Source organism: Lissotriton helveticus, chromosome 6 (assembly GCF_964261635.1).
Source record: "Lissotriton helveticus chromosome 6, aLisHel1.1, whole genome shotgun sequence".
NCBI classification, from domain to species: Eukaryota; Metazoa; Chordata; class Amphibia; order Caudata; family Salamandridae; genus Lissotriton; species Lissotriton helveticus.
The window spans coordinates 379,909,272-379,931,519 of NC_136067.1; the positions used below are offsets into that span (position 1 = coordinate 379,909,272).

The window sequence follows — 22,248 nt, forward strand, 5'->3', positions numbered from 1 at the left end:
AATGTTTTTACTTATAATCAATGGGAACATTGTCCAACACCGTCAAAAGGCAGCTCGAAAACATTTTATGAGACATTCCCATACTTCTCAGGGTTTAACAACACAGATCCAGAAACGTTTTATTTTAAAATGTTAAATAAGACAGGAATGAAAAACCTGTTGACAAACACTAGATTGATATATTCCCAAAAAGTTTATGAAAAAATGTCTACATTTGCTTTTGAATTTTAGAAAAACAACATTGAAACAAAAACCATTTGGGGTACAAAAGATTGGCAGGTATAAGGTCTAGAATCATTATTTAGAGCCTACATGATCCCAGAACAGATAATATTCCTGAATGACACAATTCAACAAACAACCTGTCTTGGCCAAGCCACTAAGATAAAGGACTTAAACAAACCGTCTATACCAAAGCCCATACCTGACAGTAATAGCACTACAGATGTAGAAATAGACGTATCCCATATTTTACACCAAAACAAAACTTATCCTGATTGGAAAAAATGGTTGATCTGGCCCACAGACACTAATAACTGTCAAGATAGATTCCTCAATAAAATACAGGGGTTGAAACAAAACAGGCCAGACCCAAGATATTCCCAGAGACAACATCCAGGGATAATTACAACATACAGTGTAGGAAAGCTATGCCTCGAATGGCTACGGAAATCCACACTGCCTGAAATTAAGCAACACTTGACTTTTACTTAAAGAAGGTGCTGACTTGCGAGATTTCATATTGGGACCTCGCAAACAGCGTCAAAAACGTTTCATATACGCCGGTATATACGCTGCTTACAACGAAGCTTGGAAAGTAATGCAAATTGAAACTGCTGAAAAAATACGAGAAATTGATCGTATTAATTTGGAAAAATCACTGTCTGTAGTGGACAATGGGTTAACGACTCTGTTCTCCAGAATTTATTCACTGGACAGCATTGTATCATCAGCTATTGATATAATAGAACAGAATATGCTAATGTTACAACATGGCCAGTCGCAATTATGTTCTATTGTACAGTTAGGCTGGATGTTACAAAATCTGCGTTCAGGCTACGTGCCATGGCGTCTAATCAACACAACGTCATTATTTTCTATCTTTAACCTTACAGATAAACAAATCTCTTTGGCACAAAAAGGAGCAGACTATACGGTGCTGAGCATTGAAAAACTAGAAAAATTGCCATTAACAATGTCAGAACGACCTGTCATTGAATGGATAATACATGGTACAATTACAATTCTGATAACGACTTTTCAGTTTCAATATTGCCAAAAGCATATACCAGCAGGCCTGTATGAAAGGTTGGGTAAAGGTTACATCAAGTCGACCTGGAATCTACCTTATACACATAGATGTTACAGTGAAGGGAAAAAAGAGGCATTTCTTAGTGGTAACAACTGTAAAAATTCACTAAGCGGTACACTTCTGTGTCAAGGTATTAACTTGCATGGAGCCTGCGAAGGTTCATCTAATAACCTTTCATGCCACCTGCAGGGCACCCCTGCTACACAGATAGAGCCTTTTTTCAGACAACTTTCCAACGGCAGCTATGTTATAATAAGTGACCACAGCTGTTGTGGCATGGTGCCAGGAACGGCCTATCTCGTGAACGTTACTTCCAGGGTAATTTGCAGTATGCAAGTATTGTATCCAAACAGCAAACCAGACAAGGAGGCAGCAATATGGCCTTCTCTGAATATCTCTTCTATTCGAATTGATACTTTAAGCAGAATGAAGTCTATTCTTTTACAAACAACTGTGCCTTTAACCTCGTCTAAAGAAACGTATGATCTGCAAGTTGCAAGGACAGCGGCAGAGATACATGCATTATTATCGACAAATTGCCCCGTGCATTTCGTAGAAATGTTAGGTCAAATTTTAAACATGTCTGATACCAGTGGCATCGCACAAGTATTTAAGACAATTTTTTCGGGAGTATTAGCACCATTTGAAGCAGTCCTGAGCATCTTCCCGAATTTCTAGCACTCTGTGTTTGGCGGCCTGCCTCTCATCTTGGGACTCGTAGCAGGAATTTTATTTTTGTTCCTTCTGCTCCGGTATGGCAAATCCAGCCACAAACAAAACTCAGGCAACCATGGAAGAAATGATCCTAGCGATGAGATACCGAGAAAGATTAACTAAAGTACTTGGCTTAGCTCGGCTACGAGATCTGAATACCACATGGTTTCTTTCGTTCAGACCAATCTGTCAAGATTGCATCCTACCTGTTCTACGATGCCTGCTATGCAGAGAAGAATGCGTGTTGGAGGTCTGTCTCACACTACCATCAGCAGTACCTATGGATATCGATACTTTGCTTGGTTCGGTAACGGCTCATGCAACGTGTTGTCCCCAGCGGCTACCTATTCTGATGACGGCATTCGTTGAGACCTCACCATTATCATTAGGCGACGGTGAGGTACGAGATGAAAGCGGCACACAGGTACAACCTTCTGTGACCATTGCTGATCTAGACACCGATGATGGCAATGCTTCTCATACATGCACTATTTCTACTTTTTCAGACTTGGTCCAACTTTCACCTACTGTTGTAGACAAATTCTTTGCCAGCCTATCTGAGTTAATGTTCTCTCCTAACAACGAGAATAACTTTTGAGCACATAGCGTTCCCTGAACTTTGAATTCGACCTTCAATTTTGAAAAACAAAAAACTTCTACAAAAACGTGGAACTAATTTTTCCTGAAAGCAAAACTATTTTTCCCCGTTCCCAAAATATTTACTTTTTTTGGCACATGATACTCTGCTTAAAGTAGAACTATTCTTAGAGAACAAGATTTCTATTTTTGAAACTCTAGAGACAATATTTTGCCTTGGCCTCTAGCACATGTACAGTATTGTATAAATATGTGATGAAATGGTCTCGACTTTCTCTTCTGTATTAAGAGCCATTTCATAAATGTAATTTTCGTGAATCATTCAGTCATCATTCCAAATATACAATATATGCATAATCTGAATGATATAATTGCTTGAAAAGCGTACAGTATACTACTCATACTCGTGTACATACCATTTCAAATGCATTCTATGTATTTTGGGGTGGGCTGGAAAACACATGCATAGTAATATGTTTAATATTGCTTAGTATTTAGTAATGATGGACATTATACGTGGAGTGGATGTTGTGAACGTATCTAGGAACCAATTTAAATATTCCCGATTTATGCCCTGATGTGGTTATAACAAATCATATCCTAATAAAGGCATAAGAATCATATCCATATTTAGTCATAGCCAATGCAGTCCAAATACGGCAAGGCTACTCCCATAGACTCCTAGATAGCACAACGTGTTCTTAAACAAACCAAGCCTCCAGCAGCCCAGGAATTCCCCCTGCTTCTGTATTGATTTGTCCTAGAACTCCTGGAGTCTTAAAAAGAACTGCGAGTTCTTAGTGACGTCTTATGTCAGGTATAAATATACCAACAGCTGACCTAGCAAAACACACAGTGGTTTGGAGCAGATCGGCTATCTACTTGCCCGACGCCCTGCTGAAGCGAGTGCCGAAGGAAGCCGACCCTCCCATTGACGCACTGAGAGAGACGCTGTCTTTTCTCCTGCCGAGAAATCCAGCTCTAGTGTTTCCAGTCACCCTTGCGGGTTGCTGGGAGATCGAGTCCTGAGAACGAGATACAAGACCTCCTTCATTCTATAAACAAAGGTAAGGAGCTGATTAGACCCTTAGAGAATTCTTGATTCTATCTTAACTCCAACTATAGCTCACTTACTCCTTCCCACGTACTAGGCTTAGGTTAGGTACACCGGGGTAGGCGTATCTTAGAAGCACCAGTTGAGTACGTTTAGTCAATGATTTTATATATATATATTTTATCTATTTTAAACACGGTAAGGCTTAGGAACCGTACCATGCTTTTACAGTATTATTTCATAATACTCCTTTTACTGTACGCACTTTACTTTATGACAAGTATTGCAATTATGGCAACTCACTTCTCTTGCATGAGAAAGAAGACTGTTCAATAAATAACCACTTTTATTGAAAACGCCCGTCTCTCTATTTCCCTGCGCTTCTGGTGAAACTAAGCATGCACGATTGACTGAGTAAAATAGTTATCTATTGTTTCCGCGACTCTGGAGATATACTCCTTATTCTGGAGGGAGCAAAGTTGTCATGTTTATGCGGTTGTCAGAAACTAATCCCTTCTTGTCTATTCAGGAAAGTTAACACCTTCTTGTTTACTCGAGAAAGTTTCTAGTGACCTCTGAGCTAGCTGGCATTCATAATTAAGTCTAACATATTCAATAGAGACCTAGTCGACCTCAGTCCTACGTCTAAACTATCGTTTATGTTATTCCAATGCGCAGAGCCTATTGGGAATATAGGAACTACACTACAAGACAATATGCCTTGGCTTTGGGTAAGATAATGGATTTGATTGAACACACAATAGTTTCCTGCTCTTATACGATTTGACAACTGGCAGCCGTTAACACTGTATGATGAAAGCACAATTGATAACATTCTGCGTAACAATAAGCATAACTCATCAGATCCCAACTGGAAGGGATGGTTAGTCTGGCTGCTAGACGCTAACAAATGTCAGAATAGATTCCTAGGTAATAGCAAGGGATTTACAGCAAATATGCCTGACGTGATATTTGCAGAATAAGCATTCGGCGGTGGTAACAACTTAAGAGTGTTGGGAAGTTGTGCCTTGATTGGCTAAAAACCTCTACACTGTATCAGGTACAACAGCACTCGTCTCTTCAATCTGATGACCTAGACTTACGAGACTTTTTAATGCGTCCTCAGAAACCACGTCAAAAGCACTTCCTTTAGGCGCTCTATAATGAAATATCGCAACAAGAGTCTGCTGAAAGCCTGAGTGAGATTGACAGGGCCAACTTAGATCACTAGCCGAGCAGAGGACGCGAGGAGTAGGTCGAACCTGATCTTTCCTGCCAGTAACTAATATGTTACGCTATGTTATGTTATGTTATGTTATGTTAAATTAATTTGTTGAGCGCACTAACACCATTAGGTTCCTTGGCGCTGTTCGGAGAGAGCAAAAAGGAGAGACAAAACTAACATAACAATAGATAACAGCTAATTGTACGCTTCAATGAAAAGGTGAGTTTTAAGGGAGGATCTGAAACTGGAATAAGGGGAGGATAGCCTAAGCGGGAGAGGTAAAGAATTCCAAAAGGACGGGGCTAGGAAGGAGAACCTAAGGCCACCGTGTTTCTTCCGCTTAAATCTGGGGACAGATAAAAGGGCCATATGGGAGGACCGGAGGGTACGGGAGGGGACATAGTGATGAAGCAGAGAAGAAATGAAAGCGGGGCCATGACCAGAGAGGGATTTGGAAATGATACATCCCAACTTGAATTTGCAACGAGCAGAGACCGGAAGCCAGTGGAGACCCTTTAAAAGCGGTTGAACATGTTGATCTCTGGGCTGATGATATATCAGACGGGCAGCCTGATTTTGAATCAACTGGAGTCTCCTTAGTTGGTATACAGGGATGCCTACATATAATACATTTGCGTAGTCAAGCCTAGCCATGACTAGCGCAAGTAAGGCCAAAGTAAGGGCATCGGTGGTAAGTAGGCGAGAGATCTTGCGTATCTTCCTGAGCTGGAAGTGGCTGGAGGAGACTACGGCACTAATCTGGGGTGTCATAGATAGATCGTTGCTGATGACAACACCCAGACTTTTTGCTGAGTTGACAGGACAAGGCGGGGTGCCCAGGCTGACCGGCCAAAAGGAGGGATGCCATGGATTGGAGGGTCCCCCGACAAGCACCAGCTCGGTCTTGTCGGGGTTAAGTTTCAGATGGTTTGCACCCATCCAATCACTGATGAAACAGAGGGTATTTTGGAAAGTAGAGATGGATTCGGTCCCGGAGTCAATGGTGAAGACCAATTGAATGTCGTCCGCGTAATTAAACGCGGAGACATTGAAACGGCGAAGGGAGCGAATTAGCGGGGCCAAATATAAATTAAAAAGAAGAGGGGAAAGGGAAGAGCCCTGAGGGACACCACAGGTCAGCTCGACTTGAGAGGCAGAGAACTGAGACAGCCTGACAGCCTGATGGCGGTGGGTCAGGAAAGAACGCACCCAATCCAGGGCAGTGCCCTGGATGCCAGCCTCTCTGACACGGTTGACCAAGATGTCGTGGTCGACCGTGTCAAAGGCGGCTGACAGATCCAAAAGGACCAGGGCCTGACAGATGTTAGTGTCGGCGCCCCTGCGTAGTTCGTCCATCACAGAGAGGATGACTGCTTCTGTGGAATGTGCCGGTCTAAATCCAGCCTGCTGGGGGTCCAGAACACAAGAGTCCTCCACAAAAGAGGTAAGGATTTGGGTAACATGGGACTCCAAGACCTTACTGAGGAAGGGAAGGAGGGAAATTGGGCGGTAGTTGCTCATGTTGGACAGGTCAGCCGTGGGTTTTTTCAAGATAGCGACCACCTCTGCCCGTTTGAAAGAACCCGGGACCACCCCCGTAGTCAGGGAGTTGTTTAGAAGAGCTAAAGGGGGGTCCGGGCATGAAGTGAAGGCTTCTCGCAGGGCTGACGGAGGGCAACAATCGCTGGGAGATCCGGAGGAAACTTTAAACAAAAGGGGAAGGAAATTGTCTTTAGAGATGAGGGGGAGCTGGGTGAGGGTGTGAGTGTGATAAGGGAGGGGAGGAGTAGGAGGGGGGAAGCAGATGAGGCGTGGACAGAAATGCTAGTTTTAATTTTAACAATTTTGTCCACAAAAAATTGATTCAAAGAATCACACAATAGCTGGGAGGGGAGGGGGGCGATAGTGACTCTCGCTGGATTAGATAATTCCTCAACAATAGAGAAGATGTCTTTGGACTTGTTGATGGAATTCAAGATCTTATTGGAGAAATAACAAGATTTAGCCCTGGCTATGGCAGACTTGTATTCTCTCAGTTGGGAGGAGAAGGTAACTTTAGTCTGCGAAGAGTAGTCTCGACGCCAGCGTCTTTCGGCCTAACGAAGACTAAGTTTCAGTGCCTTAAGTTCTCGGTGAACCACCTATGGGCGTCATGATTTCGCCGCGTTTTGACAGGTTTTAAAGGTGCCACCGAGTCGGCGGCGGAGACAAGCCAGAGGACAAGGTTATCGGACTGAGAGTCAATAGAAGTAGTGGGTTCCATGATAGAGGGAGCAGATGAACTCAGGAGGGAAGTGAATTTGTTAATGTCAGCCTTATTCCAATTGCGTGCCAGGAAATTGGAATCTCGGGCAACACTAACCAGAGCGGGTTTAGCAAGGGAAAAGGTGATGAGTAGATGATCCGACCAAAGACAGGGGAGAACAAGGGGGGTGGAGATATCCAGGGAAGAAGTCCATACCTGGTCGAGGATGTGACCTTTGGTGTGTGTGGGTGTATGTATATGTTGGGTACAATTGAAACCCAGCATAAGCTCAGAAAAGGCGAGAGAGTCAGAGGTTTCGTGGGGGTCGGATGGCCAGTAATTAAAATCGCCCAGGACCAAAACATTGGTGTTATTAATGGTCAGCTGCGAGATAAGCTCGCCGAACTGGACTGAGAAATTTGGCATGGATTGGGGAGGACGGTAGACTAGGACACATAAAAGGGAGGAGCCAGGTTGCTCCAACCTAAGTGCTAAACAGTCGATCATGGAAATACTAGGAGTAGACACTATGGAAAACCGGTTAGGGTGCCTAATGATGGCTGCAACCCCGCCGCCCGCTTTGCCAGAGGGGCGGTTGGCTTGTAGTATGTAATATCTAGGGGGAATAGCCGCCAGGATATCAGGGGTAGAATCAACTGTGAGCCAGGTCTCGGTCAAGAATAGGATATCAGGCTGTTCCGACCCTAGAAGATAAAAGATGTCAGATTGATGACTGACCAGAGACCGAGTATTGAGGTACATCGCAGATAGAGAAGGGTTGGGTCCAAGTCCCGGGATGGGAGGACAAGACTTGCCAGAGAAGTCCGGGGGTCTATGGATAGGAGATGAAAGAATGATCTCGGGAAATGTGGTCCTAGGGGCGGGCAAGCCGCAAACAGCGTGCTTGACTGAGAGCTCGGGGGGGGGGGGGGGGGGGGGGGAGAACAGAATTGTGAAGGGAAATAATAAGTGAACGGGGGAGAGTAAGACTAGGGACAGAGTGGGGTGCCCCGTGCCGCGGCCTGCCGCGGACGGGCGCAGACGGGCTTAACTCAGGCGCAACTCCGGCGCGCCTTCGTCGCGCCCGCTGCGCTCGTCCGCTGCGCTGACACATAATGGCCGTTTAAATAGGGGCGGGACAAGGGAGGAGTATCAGGGAAGCTTAATGCGGAGGGAAGCCCAAACAAAGATGGCGCCCGCTGCGCTGGTGACCCGCGATTTCAGACAGCCCCCGGCCAGCCGCTCCGCTCTGCAAGTGAAAACAGGAATTAGTAACCTGCACAACTTTGAGGTAAGGTTATCAGACAATATTAAAAGCAGTGCGCTAAAAAAGACGCCGCCGCTCGTAATCAGCGGGGCGAGATACCATAAATATCACAAGAGGCTCTCTCTCACTCTCAGCTCTCCAATGTCGGCAGAACGAGCCCACTGCCACCGGGCTGCCTGCCAAACACCAACAGAGAAGTGAAGCGCGCTCCTAAATAGGGGCGGGACGAGGGAGGAGTATCAGGGAAGCTTAATGCGGAGGGAAGCCCAAACAAAGATGGCGCCCGCTGCGCTGGTGACCCGCGATTTCAGACAGCCCCCAGCCAGCCGCTCCGCTCTGCAAGTGAAAACAGGAATTAGTAACCTGCACAACTTTGAGGTATAGGCATTGACCCTACGCCCTGCCCGTTGAAGCGCAGAGAGCTCACATCCGAGTCTCTTTTTCGCCAATTCGTCTGCTCACTTATTTTATTGAGCAGCCCTTACCACTGGCCATTTTGCCAGTAGGCACACAGGGGATCAAGGCACGGGTGTGCTTTTTAGGGAGCACGCACCTCCTGTCCACCTGTTTTTCTGGTCCTGATGAATACCGGGCAATAGCCCCTAAGGTAGAAACATGTTGACCACCCAACACATATAGAGATCCTTGGGTCATAACCCCCCTACCAGGATCTCGCCTTTGTATTTTTAAACATTGTTCAGTTGCTCTATAATTAAAATTACATTTTTTGAGTACAACCAGGACAATTTTTAACATTTATTTTTCTGCACTTACAGTCACAACCCGCTCCACTGTAGTTCAGGTGTCGTAGCACACCTTGGTGTCGCTAGGACGCCAAGGTGGACCCCGATGATGAAGCATGTCACCACTAGGTGGTGAGTGAGGGGTTTTAAACAAAAGGATGAATTTCCTCCTTTTTGCCAAAAACCGGTCCTCCAGATACGCCTGTTCTTCAACTTCATAGGGGATACTCCTCTCATTGTTTTTGATACAACTTAGAACAGGCTCATGCAGTAGCAGACAATGGTATGACTACCATATAGTCTATAATGTATTCTCTGCATAACATTGTCTCATACACAATAGATGTGCTTCAGCAAGACTTGTCTGCGCTATAACATGGGCGGTCCCAACTTAGGTCAATTTATTGTTAAGCTGCACACTACAGACACTACGTTCTGGCCACATGTCGAGGAGACATATAAATATCACAAATATGTTTTCAAAATACCACCTTTCACAACAACAGATAGCTATGGCACGAAAGGATGCAAAATACACTATGTTCCATATTGAAAGACTGGAGAAATTGCCTTCTACCGTTGCTGAGATAGCATCCTCGGATTTGATAGTCCATTGGTACATTACACTACCAATCTCGACTTTCCACTTTTATTTCTGTCTACAGCACCATTAAGTGGGCAGATATGAAGCTTTGGGTGAAGGGTACATACACAAACAATGGGAGCTTCCTTTCACATTCCGGTTTCGAATAAGGACACTAAAGCTTTTTTCAGCGGCTTTTACTGCGAAGATACTTTAAGTGGTACCCTAGTATGAAAGGACATTTCGTTGCAAGAAGCATGCATTGCGAGTGCGGTGAACTTGGCCTGCTATTTTGAAGGGTCTGTGGCGGCAGATTGTTCTCGAATAGGAGTAACCTGATGTTGAACAGTCAAGGTTGCTGCAGGATGAAACCAGGGTTTGTTTATGTGGTGACCATACCTTCCATTGTTACGTCTTGTACACAAGTCCTGTTTCAGCCTGCCCGTGTAGTTAGGGAGGATACACTATGGCCTTTAATTAATTTTACCTACATGCGTTTTGACGCCCTGAGAAAACTGAAAGCCTTTTTATTTCAGAAGGATGTGCCCTTTACTTTGGCCAAGGAGAAATTTGATCTTCAGGTGGCATGTTCCTCTTTGGAGATACAGGCACTTCTCCGAATCAACTTCCCACAACATTTTCGGGACCTGGTCTATCTTATTTTTAACATCTCTAGTACGACTGGAATTGTAGGGTGTTTTTAAGGAGAACTGGCTCTGGGTCAGTCAGCACTTTCCAGATGGTGGTTGGAGTTGTTCCGTCATTTATCCACTCCGTTCTCAGAAGCATCTTTGGAAGTCTTCTGTTGGTCCTGCTCCTAGTTGCATGGATATTGTTTTCAATATTTTTTTCTCCGCAATGGATGTGCCAGTTCAAGATCAAATGGACCTGGCACTGTCTCATGTCCTGTTATGTCGTGAATGCACGGTGCAATACTTTTGCATTCCTTTGCTTCGAGAACTGGATGAGCATTGGTTCCAGTAATTTCGGCCTGTATGGCTTCATTGCATACAGCCTGTTTTCCGCTGCCTCTTGTACACTTACGAATGTGTCCTGGACTTGTGCTTTGGGTCTCAATTGGTTGAACCTTCTGACATACATGTACTAATGGACCTGCTGAAGCTGTCCCTTGTGGATTCCATTGCTCTTGCCAGCATTCTATAAGCTTCCCTGGGTTGGCTCCGCACCTGTGGTTTGAATCTTGGCTCTGTTTCAACTGAACACAGAGTAGCGGACTTCGCTCCCTCAGTGGATGGTGTGGGGGTTGGATGGGAACATACTTGCTCTATCAATTTGCTCAGCGATGTGCCTCTGGGATCCTCTGCGATACTGGGAACAGCAATGTTTCGTCTACAATTCGGAACATGTAAACATATGGCTTTCCGGGTAGGTGGGAACTTTTGATTTGGGCTGTTTTTATCTTCCAAATTTGTTTTAAATTGCCTTACATTTTATTGTTTTTATGTTTAACAGCTTTCAGCTTTCTTTATGCTTTGGGCCTCCAAATTGCATGAGTGCCTGATTTTAAAGAGATTTTCTAATCATCCTTATATTGTATAGCTTTTAGTATTTTCCTTTATATATGCTAATGCATTTTTAAATGGCTTAGTTTGTTTTGCATAACTTCTTAGCCAACCTATGTACGAGGAGTAGGTGTCACGTGCCCGAGTTTGGCCTCATAGAAAATAGTGCCATTTTTACATGTATACAGTTCTTTCCTAAAGTTGCCTTCGTCTTGCTACTTCGACTTTTGACACACATTGGCATTTGTGACACTTGGTTTAGTTTCTTCATTGACCTTGCTAACATGGAGAACTTCGTGACAACACTATTACACTGCGATGCCATTGTGTACAAGCCCTCACATGCGCTATACAAATGTGTTTGTTATTCCGACCATATGACGACAGACCTATCTGTGGAATACAAACAAGGGCAGCCTGGTCACAATCTTGGCCCATGGCAAAGATGCCTGTTTAGGGTTCACCTGCGTAAAATCTCTTGTATTTAATACATATTAAAAGGGGGCTCTTATCAATTATTATGCCGAATTACTGTTTTAATTCGCTTTTGCATAGAACTTTTGTTTTGTGATAACTTCCCCTGGCTGCACGCATTTAGATACTTCTACTAAAGCTATTCTCACTGTTTAAGGCCCATTCACTGTCAAGATAAGATCTCTTCCCACGGAAAAGGCAGACAGCTTCTAACAGTATGCTGAAATACATGCTTTTCATTACTTAGTTGTGTAAAGCAGATGCTTTAGCCTTGGAACATTTGTGGCATTTCCTATTCATGCCTCAGTACCTTTCTTAGCACTTTGTAGTCATTATCGGATTGATTTTTTCAACTTAATCTTTTTGGTCAATATGATCAAATTCTAAATGTTGTAATAGACAGTGCACGTTAAAAAAAAGTGAATATGCAAGAGCTATGCAAAATTTTACTAATAAACAGGCAGCCACAAGTGCAATTACCTTGAGACAATAGGGTCATGATTTGAATGGTGCAGCAGGTGCAGTAGCACCAGGCCCAAAAGGTGTCAGAACTCCTTTAAACACCTAATATTGCTATAGTTTACTACTATACAGACAATCACATTGCAATTTCCTTGCAGTTTAAAAGGGCTTGATTCAAATGGTGGGGCAGGTGCAGTGGCACCGGGGCCAAAAGTTGTCATAACTCCACTAAACACCAAATACTGCTATATTTGACTAAATTGGCAGTCACAAGTGCAGTTATCTTGCAGGCAACAGGGTCCTTATTCGAATTTTGCAGCAGGTGCAGTGGTAAGGGGCCCAAACACTCCAGGCACCCCACTAAACACTGATTATTGCTATATTTTACCACTAAACGGGCAGTCACAAGTGCAGTTATCTTTCAGGCACTAGGGGCATGATTTTAATGGTGTAGCAGGTGCAGTGGCAGCAAGCCAAAAAGTTGTCAGAACTCCTGTAAACACCTAATATTGCGATATTTTACTACTAAACAGGCAGTCACAATTGCAGTTACTTCATAGTTGAAAGGAGCTTGATTTAAATGGTGCAGCAGGTGCAGTGGCACCGGAGCCAAACGTTGTTATAACTCCTCTAAACATAAAATATTGCTATATTTTACTACTAAACAGGCAGTAACAAGTGCAGTTATCGTGCAGGCAACAGGGTCATTATTTGAATGGTGCAGCAGGCACTGGGCCCAAAGGTTATCAGAACTCCGCTACACACCTGGTATTGCTATAGTTTACAACTAAACAGGCAGTCATAACTGCAGTTATCTAGCAAGCACTAGTGTCATTATTTCAATAGTGCGGCAGGTGCAGTGGCACCGGTACCAAAAGCTCTAGACACCCCAAGAAACACTTAGTATTGCTATATTTTATTCCTAAACTGGCAACCACAAGTGCAGTTAACTTGCAGACAAAAGGGTCATGACTTGAATGGTGCAGTAAGTACAGTAGCACTGGGCTCAAAAGTTGTCAGAACTCCTCGAAACCCATAATATTGCTATATTTCACTACTCAACAGGCACAATTGCATTTACCTTGCAATTAAAAGGGACTTGATTTGAATGGTGCAGTGGCACGGGGGCCAAAACTCTAGGGACCCCACTAACCCCAGATTATTGCTAAATTTCACTACTAAACAAGACAGTCACAAGTGAATGTATCTAGCAGGCAATAGGGTCTTGATTCGAACGTACAGAAGGTACAGTAGCACCAGGACAAAAAGCTCTAGGCACCCCACTAAACACCTAACATTGTTATATTTTACTACTACTAAATAGGCAGTCACAAGGGCAGTTACCTTACAGACAACAGAGTCATGATTTGAATGGTGCAGCAGGTGCAATGGCACGGGCCCAAAAGTTGTCAGACCTTCTCTAAACACTTAATATTGCTATATTTTACTTTCTATACAGGCAGACACAATTGCAGTTATCTTTAATTGATCCGAATGTTACAGCAGGTGCAGTGGCACTGGGGCTAAAAGCTCTAGGGACCCCACTAAATGCCGAATATTACTAAATGTTACTGCTAAACGGGCAGTCACAAGTGCAGGTATCTAGCAGGCACTATGGCCTTGATTACAATGGTGCTGCAGGTGCAGTGGCCAATAATTTTCAGACCTCTTACAAACATCAAATAGTGCTATATTTAACCACTAAATACGCAGTCACAAGTGCAGTTATCTTGCAGGCACTCGGGTCAGGATTTAAATGGTGCAGAAGGTGCTGTGACACCGGGGCCTAAAGCTCTAGGAACCTCTCTAAACATTAAATATTTTACTACTAAAAAGGAAGTCACAAGTACAATTACCTTACAGGCAATAGGGTCATGATTTGAATGGTGCAGCAAGTGCATTTGCACAGGGGCCAAAAGAGGTCATAACTTCTCTAAACACCAAATATTGCTATATTTTACTACTAAACAGGCAGTCACAAATGCAGTTATCTTGCAGGCACTAGGGGGCATGATTTGAATGGTGCAGTAGCACGTGCCTAAAAGTTGTCAGACCTCCTCTAAACACAATCTTGCTATTACATGAATGAATTCTATTATTTCCCTCTTTCATTTCATTTTTCAAGATGTTGCTATTACTTACCCACACTATACCGTTAGTAACAGCACAAAGTATTGCCTTTTTGTGCACAAACAGTCCTAACACTTCAACAGACTTTCTGTAACTTATATTGCACAACTACTCAGCAAGCTACAACTTACAACAAAAACCAGCTTATTATTAATCACAAAGGCAAACCCTAATACATTTACCAATGCTTGTTCCATATATAACCTTTTGTATCCCAAGAATAATCAGAAGATACACTTCTGCTGACTTCGAGGGTTCTTGCATGCTGAAGCTTTTGCCCAGCAGCTGACTAACATCTCCGTGAGGGGTGTCCAGTTTGCGACTAAGGAGGAGTCCTACAATCTTACCCACCAGGTAAAGGGGTTAGATCATCCAGAAGCAGGTTTCTTGGCAGACCATCCATGTACACCTTAGACACATAGGTTAGGGTTTGCATCGTAGGAGTACGCTAGGCTGTTAAAATGAGGGGTCCTGGATATATGGTATTTATTTTTTAAACAATTCTCTCTGCATGTATCCATATTTATTTTTTACAAATCTCATTGGTATTTATCCATATTTAGTTTGTGTTTTATGAACAACTGGAGTAATACAATGGTATATTTCTACATTTATTTAACTGATAAACATGCACTTATACTTTGATGCCTGTTGTGTTTTAGAAAATAAGCAGCAAATATAGCAAAACACAACACCCATGGGTAAATATTAGCATTATATACAAATATATGTTAAAAATATGGCTGCATTTAAGGAAATCTCATCCTGTTTTTCAACTCCCCATGCTGTTCATCTGCTCAGCTGTTGGCCTGGAATTCATGAAGGGCAGCATGAAAGGTCACTCACAAGAAGCACAATTTTCTGTATTATTCCATTTACCATAAACACGTTGTTTTCTGTTTGTATTTATCTGTAAAAAAACTGTAAAAACTAAAAACTGGGAGCCCTGGCTATAATACTGGATATGAATGCATATATAAGTTGTCTTAACAAGATGGTGGAACTCTTCGTTTTGTTCACTGTCTCGACACTTATAACTTTTGTCTATTGTTCATTGAAGCACATATTTTCTACACAAGAATCACTTCGGTTCAATACATATTGAAACATTTCCCTTTGTGTATTCTCTGCATGTTGCGCAGAGCGAAAGAGAGCACGGGAGCCTGAGTGAAAGATTCTACATCTAACACCACAGTTGCTGAGGGAACAGGGTTGTCATATTCAGTTGCCAGAACTGGTTGCTCCCTGTCTAGGTTTGGGGGGCTAGCGGTAGCACTGTGGGCTAATTGGTCCAAGGGACAACATGCCCTGCGGGGGTGCATGGAATCAGTCTGGCACCATCCTAAGTTTATGATGTTCATAAACAAGCAGTTCCTACTAATTAGTGGAGACGATACTACAGTTTTACTTGAGAAAGTATAAGCCATAAAACCTGAAAGGGCAATAGAGTTGGGAAAATTAGCCCAAAGCACTCTCGTACATATCTGGCAGACTGTGCACCAGCTCATTTCCAGTAAATTATTTTGTTGAAAATTAAAAATGCAATGATTTCAACAACTTAAAAAAAAAACACTTGTGCCTAAATATATACTTATTTTAATCATATTGTAAGAAAACAAGATCGAGTGAAAACCGTGTGTGTCTAATAGCTCTATTAAACTACTCAATCTGTAATGGTCTAGTGGAAATTACTTGATTTTCTAGTCCTGGGACACCAGATTCAACTTGACACATCACAAACTAGCATTCTATTCATGATAAAGAAGTAAAACACACAAACACCCAAATGAGGGAAAACAATAGAGAACTTAGCAGCACAGGAGTTGTAAGCTAGGTAAAACGGCAAGGCACATATCAAATCAACTTGTTATGGTAGGTAAATGATGATGGCTCAGGCACCAGTGCTCCACCTTCGAATTAGCATTCTACGTCGTGAATTGGAACAATCTGCATCTCTTTAATTATAAGAAAGTGATTCACACACGAAAAGTAGGACAGGTAAATTCAGGTCTCTAGTCCTCACAAGCATTGTGTCAAAGGTAGAATTAGCAATGTAATCGTTTTATTAGAAGGATAGGGCAATTATCTGGGCTGGGCTCTCTAAAGCAAGCTTTAACTCACTGTCCACAAAAGGGAGCTTCGCTCCCGGTTGCAGTACTGTAATAGTGCTGTAACCATGTTGTGTGGTTGGTTACAAAATGAAGAATCTATGAAAATTTAAATTCAAAGAATCTAAGTTACAATCTCTTGCTCTCCATGTGCTGTACACAAGAGCGTGATCTTGGAACAGAGTACCCTAAAAAACAGCATAAAGCAGGCCCATGGGATCAAATGATTAATAATTTACAGTAATTCCCATTTATAGACAAAGAAGGTCATTACGAAATCCACCTTGGGAAAAAGATCAGTTTGAGGATGAGAACTGGTGGTCTTGTTTGCAGGTTACGGGAGCTTGAAGCACATTCACAGAACAACCAGGCCCTTGCATATATGTATTGTAAATGAGACTAGTGAAGGCACTATCTTGACTAAGGAACCCGGCCATAGTCGGTCCATTGGGGCTGAGGGGCCACGCCCCTCACCTCCTTTAGCCTCTCAATAACAATGTCTGTCAGGATGAGCAAAGGTCGGCCTGACAGACACTCTTTATTTTCAGGTCAGGCAGCCAATTCCTCGACATGCGCTAAATGAGCAGGCTCATGGCTGAATGAGCTGGACTTTGCTGGGCAGAGGATGTCACAGCTCATGTGATCTCCTCAGCTCAGCAAAGGTTCTTGAGGCTCTCCCCCTCGGTGTGAGATGTAGCGTCACTTGTTGCCTAGGACCTGGGTGCTTCAGTTTTAAGCCCTAAAGCACCCAGGGTCGAGTCACTGGCGTAACGAAAAGTGAGGGGGCCTCCCTGACCGGTACTTAAAGGGCCCCCTCCGGGCTCAATCAGGAGCTCTCTGGCCACAGTGCAGTGCCGAGGGGCCCCTTGGAGCTAGAGGACCTCCCGCACCGCGGGGGCTGCGTGGGCCTGTGTTACGCCCCTGGGTCGAGTATCTATCAGTGACACTTTGTCACAGAGTGGGGTGGGGTCACCAGTCTCAGCAACCCCGTTTCATCTCTTATGAGGTTGGGACTGCTGCCTTAGGTCAGCCAATGATGGGAAGGGGTAGTCCCAACCCTCCTGGGACCTTCAAGGCAGAGATGTGCATGTGTGTGAATGCATGGATGGGAGTGATTGTGCGTGTATATCCCGTCCGCCACCCTCCCTCCTAAAATTACTGTACGCCACTGGGGGAACCTCCTATATTCTGGTGTACTAGAGCTTAGCCATTAAGGCTCTTGTAGGCCACTTCCTGGACTGTCCTCATAAAACTAAGGGGAACTTTAAAGAATGGGCTGCCTTAGAACGGGATAGATAGCAAGCAAAGTGGTCCCTCCGAGCTCAAAGGAGAAACGGCAGCACCCACCCCTATAAGCACCATACAGCTGGTCAAACCCACAAACACAGGCAGCAAAATATAAAGGGCCAAAGGCTCGGCAAACACACATAACATAACAAAGTTTACAAAATCACAAGCAGGTGCTAATACTTTTAAAAGTACAATAAATTAGTCAATGAAACTTCATTGGCCTCATGTTTTTTAGGTAGACTTTGGCCCTCATTATGAGAGGACTGGTTGGGAAGGAGTTATTTATTCTAACTGATAAGAAAAGATTCCCGAGGATCATTATTTATCAGGGCTGTTAATTAATTGCTACCACAACCTTTCCACATCCCAATGCGGATTGACATGCAGATTCTGGTGCCTGCTGCACCAACATCTGCATATACGGGTATTTCCCCCCAGTAACGTTCAGCTAGTTTAACCTGCCAGAATTCTCCTAGGGGGATTGCAGGAATGCTGTAATTAACGCTAAACTCGTGATTCCGGTCCCTGTGCAACCATGTGTTTGCACAGAGATCAGAAAATAACTTGCCTCTGATGAGTGCCCTAATGCCTTTCTTTTAAATACCTAACTTTCTCTAATATTCCATTTTCAACACAACATTCATCTGTTGCTTTTGGGCAAACATTTGTACGGAAATCATTAAGTAGAAATGTTTTCCTGGTGTCAAATCCGACTCATCTAAAGATTCCAGATAAGTATCCTTTGCTGACCTCCAGTGAAGCCGTTTCCTAGGGTGGCCTCAGGCAACGGGACAAAATGGTGGAGCGGCTGTCCCTTCAATTTGATAAAGAGGCATGTGTCTATGTTACACCATAGCAGTACAATGCACAAGGAACAACTAGTATCACAAGACTTGCCCTTACTTAAAACAGTGCTCTATGTGCCATCGCTGTGACTTTTCTTGTAGTAAAGAACGCCACAGTGCTAAAGCTGCTTACTGCTTCACACCCATCCATGGGCCTGTTAAAACCCCTTCCTTGAGCTTTGAATGGTCTATCCGTGCATGTGTACGTGTATGCGCTTAGAGTGTTCCTGGTTTTTCCAGCCTGTTTACTAGCCGCACTGCGTGGGTGGCTGCACGCTCTGCTCTACAGGCTTGGTGCAAAAGTGCATGCACACAAATGCTCCTTTCCTGCCGACGTGTGCACACCCAGCGGCTGCCTTCCCTCCTTCGTTTAAAGGCATGTCCTTAGTTCAATATCTGCTAACATAAAAAGCTTTGAGGGATAATACTTGCTTCTGGTGACGAGTACAGTCACCAGAAGAAATACAACAGAGGAAGACACACCTCCTCGCCCGCAGCTGAAATGCTCCATCCACATAAGCAAGCAGGGGCCTGTAACAGTGAGAGTGTAATTCTTTAGGTACCTCTGACATATTACCATTACGTTCTTGTTCATCACGGGCAATAAGAAAGACCTTAAAAATAGTCTTAATACAAAATACACAAATAGTGCAGCCATCTTTGTATGCAGAGCTTAGTGCCTCTCGAGATACTGCTACCTCGGCATCGGGGAAACAGAAGCTAGAGATATTTTTATAATCCAGCGGAATGCTAAAACTGTGATGATGAAGATAGATAAGGTGGTAATGCATCAAACAGAATACAACATATACCAACTGCAACATAGATTCCAGCCCTAAAAGGTTGGAGGAAGTAAAACGTGAAGTACATAACAGTTCATTCTAAAGCAGGGGCAAAGATGTACTGTGGAACCTGCATCATGAACCTTTAGGGCCATTAAAGTGCACGTATGAGAACACAACTATTAAACTATTAAAATGTAAAAATGCTAAGAGAGTGGCAGGTACCTGCTATGGTCGCCTACGCTCGCTTAAACCCATCCTCGGTTTCTTTGAGTCCTGTACCCGTCAGATTATAATCCAGGCCTTACTCTTATCCCATCTAGACTACTGTAATGCTCTTATGATTGGCTCTAATCTGACGGTGATAAACAGGCTACAAAGAGCCCAGAATGCCGCGGGCCGCATTTTGTTTGCATTGCCTAAAACCTGCCACATTTCTCCTATTCTTCGACGTTTGCATTGGTTGCCGGTCAAACAGCGCATCCAGTTTAAAATCCTATGTCTAACTCACAAAATCTTGTATGATACTGCCCCCCAAATTTTGCAGGGACTCTGCTCCTTCTATGCCCCCATGCGCGCCCTTCGATCGGCAGATCTATCTCTTGCCCGCACAATTAAGATCCGAAGGAGTAGAGCTGGAGGCCGCTCCTTTAAGTATCTGGCCCCAAAGTTGTGGAACTCGATCCCTCTCGGGGCTCGGACCACTTCTAACCACATGCTGTTTCGTAAACAGATTAAAACCTGGTTGTTTTCTACCATCTAAATCTTCTACTCCTGCTGTGCTGCTCTGTTCTCTGGTGTGTTCACAGCGCTGGGACGCCCCGTTGCTGGGGTAGCCATGCGCTATATAAGCAGTGCTAACATAACATACATTTAAACATAAATGAAGTGGAGCAGGTGAGTTAGGATTCAAATAAAAGTTACTTACGTTTACTTTTATATTTATTTTGTTTGGTTCTGAGTGTAGAGAAGAGTGTTTTTTCACTTTTCCAAGTATACCTGTTAGGGTAAAACAATAAAAGTCAACAAATATCGAAAAGCCTGTCTCAAAACAGATCACATAGAAAGATATATTGTTGTAAGCACTAATCCACCAAATGTTGCACCTAGACGGCCAGTACTATCATGTAAAGCTCTGACGGTACTGGCCATAAGCAGCTGTCATTTTAAAAGTTTGTCAACATGACAGTTGCTTAAATACAACTTTGGTTAAGGTAAGATACAAGAGCAAGCTTAATTTGAGATTTAAAGCTGCTCACCTGTATAATTTTATATATGTAGCTATTTTGAGTTCTTGAGTTGATTACTTAATCCAATGCAATTTTTAGTTGAATTTCCACCCTATAGGGAAATGTTAATTTCCCTTCTATTGTACAGTCATTGGCCATTTGACTTTATTGAATGAGAAAGTAGCCCCTGCTATAAAATATTTCGCACTGACCAGTTTATTCTACACCACACAACAAAGTAAATGGTTAGCTAATGCTTAAACATAAGTCGTTTTTGTCTATGTTTGAGCTTAGTTAAACTTGTCAAATATATTCATAGGTGTATCAGCAATAACCTCAACCACTCCCTTTAGACAATAGCAAGTGTACACACTGGACAGATAACATGGATTAAAAAAAAACTCTGTTTACTCTTAAAATTATCTTGAGATCTTATGATGAGCAGTAGATTGATGCATCCCATATTATCTATTAGCCTGTAGTAACTTAAAGCAAAAACCTTTATGCCTTAGCCCTATAGTAGAGTTATGCTACAGAGCGCAGCCCTTTAGTGTAGGACTGTGTACCATGTCTCCATGAAGGTTCAGACTCCCCTAGAGTTGGGGAGATCCTTGAGCTGGATAGAGCTTTTTGCCAACTTATGAGCCACATAGTCCTTATCGCTATTTATTTCAAGAGAGGGAGACTTTGTTGGTCATGCAAGAAAATACAGTGGCTAAGACCTAAATCAATCATCACTAGCTGGCTTGCCTGGGCAGAACTAAACCTTCATTCCATTTATGCGACCTTCACTCCCATGGTGGACAATATTTGGGTGGACACATCGAAAAAACAGCTTACTTCATCTACTGACCTCTATGGTATCAGGCTATTTTATGTTAGCTTTTATGTAAGCTAGTAACAAAGATTTCTTGGAAAATGTAGGTTGCCCTAAAGTGGAAGAGGTGTGGCGCAGCGGCTAGGGTGACTGATGCTGGAATCTAGGGCTTGTGGTTTGATCCCCAGCACCGGCGGCAGGTCAGTCCAGCACCATGTGACTCTGGGCAACAGCTTGCTTAATCTTCCCGAGGGACCCCAGCGACGGGGCACCACTTTGGAGGTAGCTGTGCGCTTTACAAATACTGGTATTTCATATTTCATTTCATTTCATGAAGGGAGAGTATTTTAAGGTAGTCCAATAAAAGAGATCTTAGTATATACTTGGATCCCAGTTCACATCCTCAGGTATGTGTTCGTCAGGTGATGAATAATTGTGCTGATTTTCCAGATGTATTCAAAAAGATTGAAGGATAAGTAAACTAAAAAAGTTAGATGTTCATAACACTAAACTCAGACCGAGAGCTGTTCCAGTGGTTGCTTAGAAGAGGTGGATGCCTTTCAGTGTCCAGGATGCTGTGTGCAATGAGTTGGTGAGATTAAAGCAAGTCGGAGTGTTAGAAATGGGGATCTCTAGTTGGCAGCAGCTGGCGCCGAGGTCCAAATAGGGATCCTTCTTCCTAAGTCAGAGTAAGGGGGCTACACCCTTTGATAACCCCTGCTCAACCCTGTGGTAACGTGGCACGTGCAGACAGGCCTATCTCAGAGGCAGTGTGTGAAGCATTTATGACCATACACAATAACGCTGGGGAGACGCTACAAACGGACACCACAAGTACGGGCACCACA

General features: G+C 43.4%; 1 protein-coding gene across 1 annotated transcript in view; it reads right to left on the bottom strand.

Moving 5' to 3' along the window:
- Positions 1 to 22,248, bottom strand: part of TAF1B (TATA-box binding protein associated factor, RNA polymerase I subunit B) — a 913,471-nt gene that overhangs the window by 216,553 nt on the left and 674,670 nt on the right. The window contains exon 13 of the mRNA XM_078647821.1: positions 20,283 to 20,353. Within this exon, the coding sequence (XP_078503947.1) occupies positions 20,283 to 20,353 (71 nt within the window). The remainder of the gene's footprint in view (positions 1 to 20,282; positions 20,354 to 22,248) is intronic.